The sequence below is a fragment of the Uranotaenia lowii genome, chromosome 2 (assembly GCF_029784155.1).
Source record: "Uranotaenia lowii strain MFRU-FL chromosome 2, ASM2978415v1, whole genome shotgun sequence".
NCBI classification, from domain to species: domain Eukaryota; kingdom Metazoa; phylum Arthropoda; class Insecta; order Diptera; family Culicidae; genus Uranotaenia; species Uranotaenia lowii.
In genome coordinates, this window is record NC_073692.1 from 339,979,659 (window position 1) to 339,996,988 (window position 17,330).

A 17,330-nucleotide genomic window follows, 5' to 3' on the forward strand; every position below is an offset into this window, starting at 1 on the left:
GTGTGTGTGTGTGTGTGTGTGTGTGTGTGTGTGTGTGTGTGTGTGTGTGTGTGTGTGTGTGTGTGTGTGTGTGTGTGTGTGTGTGTGTGTGTGTGTGTGTGTGTGTGTGTGTGTGTGTGTGTGTGTGTGTGTGTGTGTGTGTGTGTGTGTGTGTGTGTGTGTGTGTGTGTGTGTGTGTGTTGGTTTTGGAATTAACTCTTTACTTTTAAAAACGCAGTCCAAGAAAGAAGAGCGGCGTATCAAATTTTGTTCGCGCATCGCGAAAATTCGAGCTACTCGCACGCAAAGCTGGCAAAAACGCTAAAAGTTGCCAAATCAATCGTTACAAATGTAATTAAAGTGTTTGGGAACGTTTGTCGACAGCCAGGAAGCCAGGATCGCGGGAAAATCGAAAAGCCGCAGAGACGACAAAAAGAGTTGCCGGTTGTTTCAAGCTAAACCCTAACCCCTCTCTCCGAGATGCCGCAAATAAGCTGGGTGTATCGTCTACAACCGTGCATCGAGCCAAAAAACGAGCTGGACTATCGACTTACAAGAAGATAGTGACCCCAAATCGCGATGATAAACGAAATACGACGGCCAAAGGGCGATCCCGGAGGCTGTACACGACGATGCTGACGAAGTTTGAGTGCGTGGTAATAGACGTCGAAACCTACGTCAAAGCCGACTACAAGCAGCTTCCGGGACAGGAGTTTTATTTATACGGCAAAGGGAAGGGGAAAGGTAGCAGATATTTTCAAGCACGTTAAACTGTCAAAGTTCGCGAAGAAATATCTGGTTTGGCAAGCCATCTGTACCTGTGGCTTGAAAAGCAATATTTTCATAGCTTCCGGGACTGTCAACCAAGAAATTTACGTGAAAGAGTGTTTGAATAAACGTCTGCTGCCTTTCCTGAAGAAACACGGTTGTTCCGTACTGTTTTGGCTGGATTTGGCATCTTGCTATTACGGTAAAAAGGCCATGGAGCGGCGTACCGCCAACAACGTGCAGGTGATTCCCAAGGACAAGAACCCTCCCAACACGCCAGAGCTCCGCCCAATTGAGAAATACTGGGCTATTGTCAAGCGGAACCTATCAAAGTCAATCATGATAATCATACTTTGGAATTTCATAAAAGTTATTCAAAAAGACAATTGACACAAGTGTGGTGATATTCTGAATAGATTATGTTCCAAATTATTTGAACAATACACGGTGTTCTTGCATCCAAGAAAGGTTTGTTGTTACTTCAGTTAATCTAATCGCGTCCCGGTGTACGATGTTTGGGATGTTTCCGTGAATTTTTTGTCATCTCTTTCTCCTGCATTTTCCACCTGTGGATACCGGGCATTATCGTTAGAATGTGCGATTTTTTTTCTGCTGTCGCTTATTTCCCAAAGCTAAGGTCAGGGAAAGGGTTGGAACCAGGATGGCGGGCATATGAATTAGTGACCCTCGCCCGGTGTGCACCCGGCGTTGATGGCATTGTCAGGTTCCCTTTTTCCCCATGGTAGCATAATCAGGTGGAGCACGGCGGTGGTCAGGAAACAACACGAGATGCTGGACGATCCGATGGCCGGGGTCCAGTTCTGATGGGTGTGTTCCTCTGTGAGGATTTTAGCTGCTTTCGTTGAGTCTCGTCTGCCGGCTTGAAATATTGGAAACTTTTTCGGAGGGGTTTTAGTTTTTCAAAACGTTCCGGGACGAGCAGATCGTTGTGATTTTTTCGGGTGGGCGCGTTTGCTGTTTGCCGGTGATGTGATTGACTTTTTGACCCGGAAAGTGAGTGGGATTCGAGCAGCAGAAGCAGCAGCAGCCGTGAAAAGGGGTTAGAATTAACATAACACGGATACCTAGAGTGGGTTTCAGTGGGTCATGATGAAGCACTTTCTCCCGCTGGTAAGTACAGACAGATTTTGGCTGGTAATTGCTGAAGGATCGGGTTAAATTTTCCGGCCTGGTCATTCTAAGAGCCCTATCATGGGGATAAATTAATTTTTAATTACAATCTGTGAACTCTCAAGCCGGTTGGGGTGAAGATGTTTTTGTTGAAATAATTTAACGGTGGATATCGCCGGTGATTTTTAAACAAGGTAAGGTATCGCCATAATAGCACTGTATTTATTGGATCAATACTCGACGCATGAAGGGTTAGACAGTTTGTAAAACATTATGATGCAATTAAAAAGTTTGATTGTTTATGATGCAGAAGTTTCTCCTGATTCGATCTACCATTTCGTTGAAAAACCTTTTAGGTATATAATTTAAGGGAAGAGTTCAAAACTGTAGACACTTAGTTTTTTTTAAATATAATTAATAAACCGAAATATGCTACCATACCAATTTAACCAATATTAAAATGAACTTTGCATTGCATTGAAAAGACATAGACATAGTAATTTTTAGGTTCAAATTATGATACAGAGAGCCATCATATAATTACTGAATTTGAAAGATTGCAAATATGTAAGGCAATTTTATTGCACATCATTTCTAATCGAAGCATGCTTTGTGTCATTGATAAGTTCAATAATTTTTTTTTAGCTCATTCTGTTGTTAAGAGTTAACATACTTCTATCGCCCAGCTCCAGTAGCCACTCCAAAAATAAAAACCTCACCTGGAATGATCATCCATCAAACAAAGCAACGACAAAATATTATATGTGTGTTTGTAGAAGACGAAAAAATTATATAAACTCATACACTATTTTTAGGTACTTTGTATGGCAGATTATGCGACTAGCCGTATAATGCAACAATCAAAATAATCAATCATGAATAGTAAATGAATAAAAAAAAATCGTTTCGATCAGGAATCGAACTCGAGTCCTCTGAGTTGCCTTTCCTACACCTTACCTCTACGCCAACTCATCAGATGAAATCTGATGAAAAGTTGTAACTCTATAATTGAATTGACTTCATCGAATTGAGTTCGCTACTAGATTTTACGACAGAAAATGCTCAAGATGCCCCGATCAATAGTGCTCTGTTCGCCCCGAGTCAACAAGTTAAAGTAAAAACGCATTTTAAAATTTATTATAGTGAAAAATGAAGGTAAAAATTGAGGACAATGTGTACATCATGTAGCAGTGTGTACATTATTGTTCAAGATGATCTATCTATTCTATTCTATTCTATTTTGTTTATTTATAGAGGATTTTAACCAACTTGGTCATTCGTCCTCTTAGGAGATTTATAATAATTACATTTTTAACTTAATCTAGATTTTATCTAAAATTCTAGCACTTTTCAAGATGATCTATCGATCCCTAAAGCTTATTTTCCGGCGCTTGAAAAAAATTTTTTTTTCGATACGTGAGAATCAAGTTGGGTTTTTTCAAATATTTCTGTAAGATTTAAAAGAAGATTTATTTTTTTTCCTTGAAAAATTAATACTATAGGAACAATAAAGATAAAGAAAATGAATGAAGAACTACGCAACTATTCTTCGTAACTCACATCGCCCCGGGTGCTCGTTCTGCCCTCATCTACCCAAAGTAAAGGAAAAATGGCTCTCCTTTATACATTTTTTTTAACTAATCTTAAGCAAAAATTTTGTCATTAGAAGGTATTTACTATACATGCCGACAGAAAAACAATGATAAAAAAATCAACGTTAAAGCTTCCACATAGAAGCAGAAATTCCAAAAGTGCATTTTCCAAAACGTAACATGGCACATGAAAAGGGGTAGGCTTGATAGCGGCACGTTATCCAAACAAACGGGAAAATTGTGCCTACTGCGTTTTGATTGGCAAAAAGAACTCGAGTTTTTCAAACTCAATCAACCGCTTGATGGTTATCACGGCGCCATTAGAAAAATCATTTGAACTAATAAGATTGTGTTATTACAGGGTTGAATTCTGCAGATTAACACTTACTTCAATGAGAGGTTGTTGCTTTTCATACGAGGGTCTTATTAAAACAGGATATGTTTCGTATGATAACAATAATTTAAAACAATTGATATTCAAAGCTTTCAATTTATTTTTCGGCTAATTTGTTTGAAATTCCATCAATTATGGTCACCATCAGCAGCACATCAATACCCGGTTCCAAAGAAGTTGTCAGGCCGCAGTCGGTCCTTTGACCTTGGGTTTTTTTCTCGGTCAACGTGCTGGAAAAAAAAATGGGTTTACAAATATGTTAAGCGTTAACAAAAAAAAGGTCAATTCAAACTTTTAAATAAGGCGAATAAAATTAATAACTTGACAACTTTGACGGTTAAAAATGACTGATGGACTAAATGTGTTCATTTTTTTGTCAAGATTTTACGATTCTTACGAATCTCAAAAAATTCGAAGATTCACTCAGACACGTCTGTTGTTCACAAAAATAAATCAATGACTGACTGACTTTGTTTTAAATGTTTTGACTAGTGTTGCCAAAATAACAATTGCCATAGAATTTTATTTTATTTTATATCTCCAGTGTTGCCGAATATCATTATTATTTTATTTCATTTTTAATAAATTTGATTCATCTTCTGCATATCTTTCATCTCACCTCTACATTCCTTCTCGCTTTTATTTTCGATAGAAACTTTATCTACAAACTTATGAGCTCTGTAGAACAGAATTTTATTTTATTTAATTCAATAACAATTTCGTATGAAAATTGACACTCTAAAAGGCGAATCTTATGAAAATTATAATAAGAATTTGCTTGAGTGTAGTAGAAGACAAAAAACAGGTTCACCTAATTTTTAAGAGAACTCTGAAGGAAAAAGTCAGAGTCCTAATGTAAATTTTAAATTCACATAAATATTACACTATTTTTATTACATTTTATCTTAATTACAAAACGTCAAAACTTTAACTGGTATCTCGCTAAAGGTAATCTAAAGTTACTCGGATGTGCTCGGATGATAAAAAAAGAGGTTAAATTTACTGAGAAGCATAGGTGATTTTTTTCAATCCATCTTTCCGGAAAGTTTTATCCTTTCTTTCATTCACTAAGCAAAAACTTGAATTTTAACCCTTCCTGCATTCACCTAGAAAAATGGAAAAAAATAATACCGTTTTCCTATTTACTGGTTTAAAAGGTAAATGCTACTTGGTTTGGTTTTTAAATATCAATTTTTGAATGAATTTCGTTTTTTGAAAGATAAATAGGAACTTTTTTATAACATAAATAGGGACTTTCACCTTATAACTAGGAATGTTTTACCGTGTTTACAAAAATATTGATGAGGCAAGTCCAGGCTAACTTTCTTCGCCAGGTCCGTGGCAATTCGACTGGGTTATCTTCGTTTTGCTACATTGCCGAACTCCTACTTCTTCACGGTCATCATATCTGCGTTCTTCCGAGCCACCATGGCCGCTGAATCCTCCTGCATTTCGTAAACACATTCATGTCCTTCTCTGTTCGACTAATCCAGTCAGGTCCTGCTTTTCCGGAATGATATTGGGGGATTGTTCCGAAACAACGTGGAAAACACTTCGAAGCTCTGTGGGCCAATCCGTAACAAAAGCAAAGTATTATGACGAGAGCCAGAACAACTAAAGGAAATCTAAGAAAACATTTACCGTACTGTTCCGATTTTCACATACTGGTTACGAAGCAAAATTTGTTCCTGAATGACAAAACATCTTAACGTCAATAAACGGGTTCGGCAAATAGTTTCCTTTTTTGGATATGAATTCTACCATTTTGTACAGCTCAATCCAGGTAAACTTAACCTCGCTACGAGGTAAGTTTAACATTTTTTGGATTTACCTTTTCTCTATGTGAATTGTACCTTTTTATTCAGCACGTTTCAGGCGAACTTCACTTCGCTAAGAGGTAAGGTTTTCTTATTTTTGGATTCACCTTTTTCTCGGTGAATTTTATTTTTTTCCTGCTCGACTCACTTTATCTCGGCTGTGGGGTGAGCTTCACCTCGAAGAAGTGGAAGTTACTTTTTTGGCCTCCACGAGCGTTCACCTTGCTATCTCGGTAAATTTGAACTTTTTATTATTTTCCTTGCACGTTTTAGAAATGGATCGCCTACTGGAGTTAGGCAATAGAAGTAGGGGAAAACTGTTCAAGACGCACCATTGAGGTAAGATGGTCCATGTCATTCTTTCTCAAAATAACGCTAACCTTTGGCTTCGAAGGATGTTTTTCTTCATTTATATTGTAGCAAACAAGCTTTTGCATCATTTATCAGATGAAAAGTTAAAAAAAGACTTGAGTTCTTAGAAACAGAAGAATTAATGGAATCAACGTGAATCCTGTTGTTTTTCATGGTTAACATTTAAGGTTTTATTGTAAACTGGCCTGGACTGCTACAGCTTATCGTTGAAGAATCGTTTGATATTATTAACTTCAAATATATAATTTTCACGCTTATACCCCATATACATAGGAATTGGTTTGCAGATCACTTCATGGAAATTTAAATTAAATTTTAATTATTAAGCCGTTTAGTTTGAAGCTGAGCAGAAATTGCAAAAATATCCATGTTTGACGATACTCGTATGAAAAACATAATGCATTTTTATCGTCAAAGTTGGAAAACGACTACTCGTTTACCATTCTGTATCTAACTGATCACTGGACTGAGTAGATTTGGGATCAAATTTCACTTTTTCTAGGCCTGGTTTCAAAATTCCTGATTTTTACAGACATTTAATATACCTTCAATGGTATGAGTTTATTATTTAGTACTCGAAAATCAACATGATTTTCCGTTGATTTGGGCCAGTTTATAAATTATTTAAAGAAAATTTTAGCTGTAATAGGTGTTTTGTGTGCTTGTTTTGTCTGTTGTCTCCTGAGCCGATGTCCGCGAGTTCGAGCCCAAGAGTAAACATCGAACACAGTTGTATCGGATAGTTTTTCAATAACGATCCGCCAACTGCAACCTTGATAAGGTCGCGAATGCCATAAAGATGGAAAAACGACTATAATCGAAACAAAAAAAAGTGCTTGTTTTGTAATTTTCTTTCATACTTTGATCGTTAAATGCAGGATGGTGTTTCTTATTTAATAAAACTAAAAATTTCGGTCAAATTTTGAAATTTACATAAATGTTAGCGATTTTCTAAGAAATACTTTTTTTTGTAAATTATTTTTTGCAACTTGTGGAAAAATTTATCATAGATAATTTTAAAAGATATTATTATTTAAATACCATGTGCCAATTTCTTTTGATCTCAAGAATAGTTTGTGAATATTTGATTAAAAATATTCATGATTTTCCAAGCTACTTGAGTTTAAGTTAGTTTTGTATTAACACAATAGGGGTTGAAAAATGTTCAGAGAACAAATAACAAACTCAGAGCTCAGATAACCATTTCAAGTCAAATGTTTCAAGTCATAGTCATTTAATTGGCAAATGCAAATTTGTGGTGCAGGCAAAATTTGAAAAGTTATGAACAAAATTTGGAGATAAATAGTGCATTTCATAAGAAACCGTTCAAACCTAAATTTAAAATTTCAACAAAGCAGTTAGAATCTAGATGACCATTTTGTAGAGAACATTCCGTATACGCATTCCGTATTCGAGAAATATTCTCATTATTTCGTAAATTATCCTTCGTGAGAATCGATTGCTAGGATAAGAAATGATTGAATTATACATATACGATTGGAGTTTATAATTTATTGAAGAACAGCAAGAGTTTTTAATCCTGTATTTAATTAAAAAACAAGCTTGATCAAGGTTCAATTTAACCATTTAAAATTTAAATAATCTCATAATTAAAAATAACCAGGTTTTTTGACTGCAAGCCAGTTGCACATTTTGCATCCTAAAAGCTTTTCAACTAAACCGAGGTTTGCACTTTAAGTTGTTTTATTCTTCGAATTGTATGTTAAAATAAGCGAATCATGAATTGTACAACATTTTAAAATTAAGTTATTCAGAAAATTTGGTCAATTTGATCCACGATTCTAAAGAACTTGAATTATCTTAGTTTCCAGACAGATTTTTTTTATGTATTACTTCAATTAGCATTGTATGTATGTATGTATGGGTCCCCCATCGGTAGCAAGGTCCAGCCTATGTCTGTGTGGCTTGGCCTTCGAATTAAATTCTAGGGCTTCCACGGCCGATGGTTCGTCGAGGGAAAGCATCCAACCCTCAGAAACCTACAATGGTTGGCACTCCACTCCGCTTGCAATAATCGCTTTGGGTTATCCCCAGATGCTTTCTCTCTAGTAAATATATAATTACAATAATTAAACATATAACAATATAAATGAAATCTTATAAATTTTAAATGTAGTCAATTATAATCAATATAAAATTAATTCAATATGAAATATAATCAAAATGATAAAAATATAATATGAATGAATAATAACGGCGGATGAATAATATATGAAGAGATTAAAGGTGTAGATGAGATGAATTTAATAATAATTGTGAGATGAATTTTATTTATACTTGAAAGGCATGATTAATAAATATCCTTTAAAACATTAGGCTTTGGAAATAAGGAAATTGAAAATTGCTACCTGACACTATTTCTATTTGAAAAAACTTGCTGTTAATGGAACTCTGTAAATTTAATTGCACGAATGTCATTCTACTAATCCGTATTGAACAATGCTACAAGTTTTCATGATCAAACCTCATTAACTTGAGTTTAAAGCAATTTATACTTATTCACTAAAAAAAATTTTCTCAACCTTAATTTTTGTATAAATTACAAATTGTTGTCATTTGAATTCTTTGAATGAAAACTACCTCAATAAAACCAAAAAATCAGTTGCAGTGCGATTTCGTTGCCAAACGCGAGCCCTTACATGATAGTTACACTAATAATGTACGCTTTTTCACTAAAACTATTGTGAATAAAAAAGTTATCTAAGTAGTAATGTTAACCAAGTTAATATTCCCTTAACAAAGCCAGTGTTTAAAAACTTATTTTATGACATGTTACTTCAAGATATCAATTATTGATTACAGACATCGCACGAGCTAATCCCGAAATGCTAGAGGAACTTCTTTAATAATGTTCAAAACGTGTTGGAAACCATTCAGATGGAATTCATACTTAGCCACCATTCCGATAACTGAAACCCCCGCCTCTCTCCACGTGAGGACTGAGTGCAAACTACTGCCTCACAAATACCAACAATTTTAGTTAAATGAAAAATATGGAAAGATCTCACCAAATTGGTTCATCATTCGCTGGCTTGGGCCCGTTCCATCTCGTACTGGCGAAGAATTTATTCATACGCATACCGAACATTCGTGCGAGAGCGTGAATGTCGATATCTCTCCCTCTCTTGTACCACTTCCTCTTATTTAGATGTGTTCACTTTGGTTACACCAACACAGGCACACACGGAAGCCCACTGGCCTGCTTAGCGGCAAAAAAAAACATCGCACAGTCCTTTTTCACCAATAACACGAAAGCAACACCTGCGCACGGAGCTCACATGAATTCGAACCGTATCGTTTGGCTGTCCACTGGCAACTGTATTAAGCGGGCCACAGACTACACAACATTTGTACAAATGCGATGAAATTCGATGAAATTTTGTCGCTGTGAGCACGATTTGCATAGTGTATGGCACTGCTTGAAAGAGCGCCCAAACGATTGGAGAAAAATCGGTCGGGATCGAAATATTTTGTACAAAACATTCTCCCAGCCGGGGTGGAGATGTTTTTTTTTGTTGCTGTTGCTGTTTTCGCCAGAAATCAATTGTGTTCGCGTAAAATATGTTTGTATAGTGTGTGGGCGAGCATAGATCAAACAATCGACGCGGAATCATCGAATTTGTACAGGCCAATTTGTGTAGTCTATGGCCCGCTTTACTTCAATTAGCATTGGCACATAAAATACTCACTAGATAAAAGACAGTCCCAAATTCGATAGGGGAGAGTGAGGATACTTGATTCCTTCACTATATTTCGAAACCGAAATGTCTTTTAAATATCAAATGTTCTAGGGAAATATGCCAAATAGAACAAAACAACAATGCTGTTACTCAACAAATATAAAAAAAATGAGCTAGTAAACCTTGTTTAAAAAAAGTTTTTACAACATTTTTCCCAATTTGTCAATCGTTAGAGAATCGTTTTTGAGAAAAAGTTTTCCAACATGTATGTAACATGTACAGTATGTTATGGGTTTAATTGATCCCTAAAGTCAGACGAACCAGTCCGAGGCTGAAAGTCTCTATAATGAAAAAAAAAAAATCCCTAAAGTCCTAAAAGATATGTTTTTTTTCTCAATGGATCTTGATCATTGGTTATCACGAAATTGTCCACATTTGTCCAACCAATGTTTATTAATTATCTGGGAACCAGGACTCAAAATACTGTATTTATCTAAAAACTAGAAAATTGCGCCTTAAAGTATGCAATAACTCTAGGGTATAGTAAACAAACTTTTAGAATTCGCTTTGACTGATACTTACAAACTGTTAAATGAGAACTTATAAATGATAAAAAATAGTCAACGGACCATTTATCTTTGGAGTTTGCTAAATTTTTGCCAAGGGTCAAGGCACCCTGAATTAAGGAGCATGTCTCCTTTGACATGAAAAATATCACAATTTTTTTCGTCTAACGAAAATACTTTTGGGAGCATATGAACATGAAATTACAGGCTCTCAGAAATTTCCAAAGACAGCTATTTAGCTAGTTGTTAAATTTTCCCAGAAAGATATGATGAAAATAAGAATCGGGGATCAAGAATCCCTTTTTTTCTTTTTTGCCTTTCTAACAGAAAGGTTTGGTTATCGGTCGATTTGAGAGATCATTAATTATGGGTCTTAGACATACCTTTATAGGTACCTATCGACTCAGCTCGACGAGTTCTGTTGATGTCCGTGGATTTGTATGTGCCATTTTAAAAATGTCTAGAACGTTTTTGCGAAACTGGGCTGCACAATTAAAATGATTTTAGTCTCAAAAGTATGCATTTTTTTTTCTACACAACCCTTTCAAAAACGGGAAAAAAACAAAATAGTTGAAACCGTTTTCTTTACCAAATACATATCATACTTATTATGGCATAAAAAAAAGTTGCTAGTGGCGCCTCGAAGCAGCAGCACCAGCAATCATTTATAAATTGAAGATAATCAAAATAAAAAAATAATATTTTTATTAACTCGAGAATTGAACCAAAACCCTTCAGATCCCAAGTTGCAAGCGCTATCCAATAAACCATCGGCACGCTTGATTGAAAGCGGCTCAAACTCAAATAGGTAAAAGGCATTACTAAGACGCACCGTGGTCTGGGCAGTTTCTCAGTCTGCTGGGGCAAATACGGCAACAGTGTTTATATCTTACACTTCTTGCTTTTCAATGCAGCAAATGGCGGATGGGCGTTTCCTTCAGAGTCCGCCATGCCTATAGACATTATAATTTCATTTATGAAATTATAGTGTCTAAAGCCATGCCGGGTGTCAACAAAATGCAGAGCCGTACAGGAAACTGCGTTGGGGGGGAATTTATATGAAGATCTTATGACCCTCGTTTTTTTTACTCGTGTTGAAGAATGAATTTATGTTTTTTTTTCATTTCTACATACTCATACATAATTTAGATTCAATTTCAGATGCAGAATTCAGATTCAGTTTTCAAATTCAGGATACAGGTTTAGGAATCAGAATTCAGGATTCAAAATTCAGAATTCAAAATTCAGATTCAGAACTCATATTCAGATTCAGAATTTAGATTCAGAATTCAGATTCAGAATTCAGATTAAGAATTCAGATTCAGAATTCAGATTCAGAATTCAGATTCAGAATTCAGATTCAGAATTCAGATTCAGAATTCAGATTCAGAATTCAGATTCAGAATTCAGATTCAGAATTCAGATTCAGAATTCAGATTCAGAATTCAGATTCAGAATTCAGATTCAGAATTCAGATTCAGAATTCAGATTCAGAATTCAGATTCAGAATTCAGATTCAGAATTCAGATTCAGAATTCAGATTCAGAATTCAGATTCAGAATTCAGATTCAGAATTCAGATTCAGAATTCAGATTCAGAATTCAGATTCAGAATTCAGATTCAGAATTCAGATTCAGAATTCAGATTCAGAATTCAGATTCAGAATTCAGATTCAGAATTCAGATTCAGAATTCAGATTCAGAATTCAGATTCAGAATTCAGATTCAGAATTCAGATTCAGAATTCAGATTCAGAATTCAGATTCAGAATTCAGATTCAGAATTCAGATTCAGAATTCAGATTCAGATTCAGAATTCAGATTCAGAATTCAGATTCAGAATTCAGATTCAGAATTCAGATTCAGAATTCAGATTCAGAATTCAGATTCAGAATTCAGATTCAGAATTCAGATTCAGAATTCAGATTCAGAATTCAGAATCAGAATTCAGATTCAGAATTCAGATTCAGAATTCAGATTCAGAATTCAGATTCAGAATTCAGAATCAGAATTCAGATTCAGAATTCAGATTCAGAATTTTTGTAAATTTATTTTCGGCATATCGGTGAAAAATTTAGATTCATGGAGAAAGAATATCAGAATTAAAAATTGATGAAGCTGGATGTTGCGAGGTAAAGTATGGTGTACGTTAATAAATTTTCCTTGCAAAAATGTTCTTTCGCTCTTTTCATCATCCGTAAAATTTCTCCTCACTTTATCAATTTTCAATTCTGGAATTGTTTCTCCAAGAATACCAATTTGCACAGTTTTTGATAAATTTGCGATGACTTAAAGATCATTACGCATGAAAACACGATTTTGTTTTGTGAAAACTTTTTTTCACAATTTTTCTGAAATTAAGTTTGCTGCATACTTTTAGGGGTAAAACCATACTATTAAAAGTTGTAAAATCCGAAATCATAAAAAAAAATTTGGATGAAAGAAATTTCAATGTTGAAAACCGTGTGATGCAAAACAATCAAAATGAGATTTACAAGATTAAGAATTCAGATTCAGAATTCAGATTCAGAATTCAGATTCAGAATTCAGATTCAGAATTCAGATTCAGAATTCAGATTCAGAATTCAGATTCAGAATTCAGATTCAGAATTCAGATTCAGAATTCAGATTCAGAATTCAGATTCAGAATTCAGATTCAGAATTCAGATTCAGAATTCAGATTCAGAATTCAGATTCAGAATTCAGATCCAGAATTCAGATTCAGAATTCATATTCAGAATTCAGATTCAGAATTCAGATTCAGAATTCCGATTCAGAATTCAGATTCAGAATTCAGATTCAGAATTCAGATTCAGAATTCAGATTCAGAATTCAGATTCAGAATTCAGATTCAGAATTCAGATTCAGAATTCAGATTCAGAATTCAGATTCAGAATTCAGATTCAGAATTTAGATTCAGAATTCAGATTCAGAATTCAGATTCAGAATTCAGATTCAGAATTCAGATTCAGAATTCAGATTCAGAATTCAGATTCAGAATTAAGATTCAGAATTCAGATTCAGAATTCAGAATTCAGATTCAGAATTCAGATTCAGAATTCAGATTCAGAACTCAGATTCAGAATTCAGATTCAGAATTCAGATTCAGAATTCAGATTCAGAATTCAGATTCAGAATTCAGATTCAGAATACAGATTTAGAATTCAAATTCAGAGTTCAGATTCAGAATTCAGATTGAGAATTCAGATTTAGAATTCTGATTAAGAATTTGGATTAAAGATCAACCTGGAATTTGAAATTGGAACTTATATTCAAATATTAGACTAAGTGTTGTAACTCAAAATTCAAACTTTAGAATCAGAATAAGATTTCAGATTTAGTTTACAGAATGAGATTAATCATTTAATAGTCATATTACTTTCCCCTCCTTTTGTGGGAATTTTTCCTCTATGCATGGTTGAGCTCTAAAAAAGGTATCATGCTAGGGCACGCGTCACGGCTATCCATCAATATTGTAGTTGGTTTTACTTATTCAGTAAAAAAAAAGCATAAAAAAACAGTAAGATTCGAACCGTGACCAGCAACGTGAAAGTTCTGGTTGCTACCACGGCACCATTTCAGCGTGTTATAAATCTTGGAAATTCTACTGTTTAAATACCATTCTTTCCATACATAAAATGAGCTCCTTACATACCAGTTCGCTTTTCCCCAAAAAAACGTATCAGGCATCATTTTTGCCTTTCTAACAGAAAGGTTTGGTTATCGGTCGATTTGAGAGATCATTAATTATGGGTCTTAGACATACCTTTATAGGTACCTATCGACTCAGCTCGACGAGTTCTGTTGATGTCCGTGGATTTGTATGTGCCATTTTAAAAATGTCTAGAACGTTTTTGCGAAACTGGGCTGCACAATTAAAATGATTTTAGTCTCAAAAGAATGCATTTTTTTTTCTACACAACCCTTTCAAAAACGGGAAAAAAACAAAATAGTTGAAACCGTTTTCTTTACCAAATACATATCATACTTATTATGGCATAAAAAAAAGTTGCTAGTGGCGCCTCGAAGCAGCAGCACCAGCAATCATTTATAAATTGAAGATAATCAAAATAAAAAAATAATATTTTTATTAACTCGAGAATTGAACCAAAACCCTTCAGATCCCAAGTTGCAAGCGCTATCCAATAAACCATCGGCACGCTTGATTGAAAGCGGCTCAAACTCAAATAGGTAAAAGGCATTACTAAGACGCACCGTGGTCTGGGCAGTTTCTCAGTCTGCTGGGGCAAATACGGCAACAGTGTTTATATCTTACACTTCTTGCTTTTCAATGCAGCAAATGGCGGATGGGCGTTTCCTTCAGAGTCCGCCATGCCTATAGACATTATAATTTCATTTATGAAATTATAGTGTCTAAAGCCATGCCGGGTGTCAACAAAATGCAGAGCCGTACAGGAAACTGCGTTGGGGGGGAATTTATATGAAGATCTTATGACCCTCGTTTTTTTTACTCGTGTTGAAGAATGAATTTATGTTTTTTTTTTCATTTCTACATACTCATACATAATTTAGATTCAATTTCAGATGCAGAATTCAGATTCAGTTTTCAAATTCAGGATACAGGTTTAGGAATCAGAATTCAGGATTCAAAATTCAGAATTCAAAATTCAGATTCAGAACTCATATTCAGATTCAGAATTTAGATTCAGAATTCAGATTCAGAATTCAGATTAAGAATTCAGATTCAGAATTCAGATTCAGAATTCAGATTCAGAATTCAGATTCAGAATTCAGATTCAGAATTCAGATTCAGAATTCAGATTCAGAATTCAGATTCAGAATTCAGATTCAGAATTCAGATTCAGAATTCAGATTCAGAATTCAGATTCAGAATTCAGATTCAGAATTCAGATTCAGAATTCAGATTCAGAATTCAGATTCAGAATTCAGATTCAGAATTCAGATTCAGAATTCAGATTCAGAATTCAGATTCAGAATTCAGATTCAGAATTCAGATTCAGAATTCAGATTCAGAATTCAGATTCAGAATTCAGATTCAGAATTCAGATTCAGAATTCAGATTCAGAATTCAGATTCAGAATTCAGATTCAGAATTCAGATTCAGAATTCAGATTCAGAATTCAGATTCAGAATTCAGATTCAGAATTCAGATTCAGAATTCAGATTCAGATTCAGAATTCAGATTCAGAATTCAGATTCAGAATTCAGATTCAGAATTCAGATTCAGAATTCAGATTCAGAATTCAGATTCAGAATTCAGATTCAGAATTCAGATTCAGAATTCAGAATCAGAATTCAGATTCAGAATTCAGATTCAGAATTCAGATTCAGAATTCAGAATCAGAATTCAGATTCAGAATTCAGATTCAGAATTTTTGTAAATTTATTTTCGGCATATCGGTGAAAAATTTAGATTCATGGAGAAAGAATATCAGAATTAAAAATTGATGAAGCTGGATGTTGCGAGGTAAAGTATGGTGTACGTTAATAAATTTTCCTTGCAAAAATGTTCTTTCGCTCTTTTCATCATCCGTAAAATTTCTCCTCACTTTATCAATTTTCAATTCTGGAATTGTTTCTCCAAGAATACCAATTTGCACAGTTTTTGATAAATTTGCGATGACTTAAAGATCATTACGCATGAAAACACGATTTTGTTTTGTGAAAACTTTTTTTCACAATTTTTCTGAAATTAAGTTTGCTGCATACTTTTAGGGGTAAAACCATACTATTAAAAGTTGTAAAATCCGAAATCATAAAAAAAAATTTGGATGAAAGAAATTTCAATGTTGAAAACCGTGTGATGCAAAACAATCAAAATGAGATTTACAAGATTAAGAATTCAGATTCAGAATTCAGATTCAGAATTCAGATTCAGAATTCAGATTCAGAATTCAGATTCAGAATTCAGATTCAGAATTCAGATTCAGAATTCAGATTCAGAATTCAGATTCAGAATTCAGATTCAGAATTCAGATTCAGAATTCAGATTCAGAATTCAGATTCAGAATTCAGATTCAGAATTCAGATTCAGAATTCAGATTCAGAATTCAGATCCAGAATTCAGATTCAGAATTCATATTCAGAATTCAGATTCAGAATTCAGATTCAGAATTCCGATTCAGAATTCAGATTCAGAATTCAGATTCAGAATTCAGATTCAGAATTCAGATTCAGAATTCAGATTCAGAATTCAGATTCAGAATTCAGATTCAGAATTCAGATTCAGAATTCAGATTCAGAATTCAGATTCAGAATTTAGATTCAGAATTCAGATTCAGAATTCAGATTCAGAATTCAGATTCAGAATTCAGATTCAGAATTCAGATTCAGAATTCAGATTCAGAATTCAGATTCAGAATTCAGATTCAGAATTAAGATTCAGAATTCAGATTCAGAATTCAGAATTCAGATTCAGAATTCAGATTCAGAATTCAGATTCAGAACTCAGATTCAGAATTCAGATTCAGAATTCAGATTCAGAATTCAGATTCAGAATTCAGATTCAGAATTCAGATTCAGAATACAGATTTAGAATTCAAATTCAGAGTTCAGATTCAGAATTCAGATTGAGAATTCAGATTTAGAATTCTGATTAAGAATTTGGATTAAAGATCAACCTGGAATTTGAAATTGGAACTTATATTCAAATATTAGACTAAGTGTTGTAACTCAAAATTCAAACTTTAGAATCAGAATAAGATTTCAGATTTAGTTTACAGAATGAGATTAATCATTTAATAGTCATATTACTTTCCCCTCCTTTTGTGGGAATTTTTCCTCTATGCATGGTTGAGCTCTAAAAAAGGTATCATGCTAGGGCACGCGTCACGGCTATCCATCAATATTGTAGTTGGTTTTACTTATTCAGTAAAAAAAAAGCATAAAAAAACAGTAAGATTCGAACCGTGACCAGCAACGTGAAAGTTCTGGTTGCTACCACGGCACCATTTCAGCGTGTTATAAATCTTGGAAATTCTACTGTTTAAATACCATTCTTTCCATACATAAAATGAGCTCCTTACATACC

The 17,330-nt window shown here is 34.3% G+C and overlaps 1 protein-coding gene across 1 annotated transcript in view; it reads left to right on the forward strand.

Moving 5' to 3' along the window:
- Positions 1-1,765: 1,765 nt before the first annotated feature.
- LOC129746884 (uncharacterized) overlaps positions 1,766-17,330 on the forward strand; it is a 33,357-nt gene continuing 17,792 nt past the window's right edge. The window contains exon 1 of the mRNA XM_055740809.1: positions 1,766-1,878. Within this exon, the coding sequence (XP_055596784.1) occupies positions 1,855-1,878 (24 nt within the window). The 5' untranslated portion in view covers positions 1,766-1,854. The remainder of the gene's footprint in view (positions 1,879-17,330) is intronic.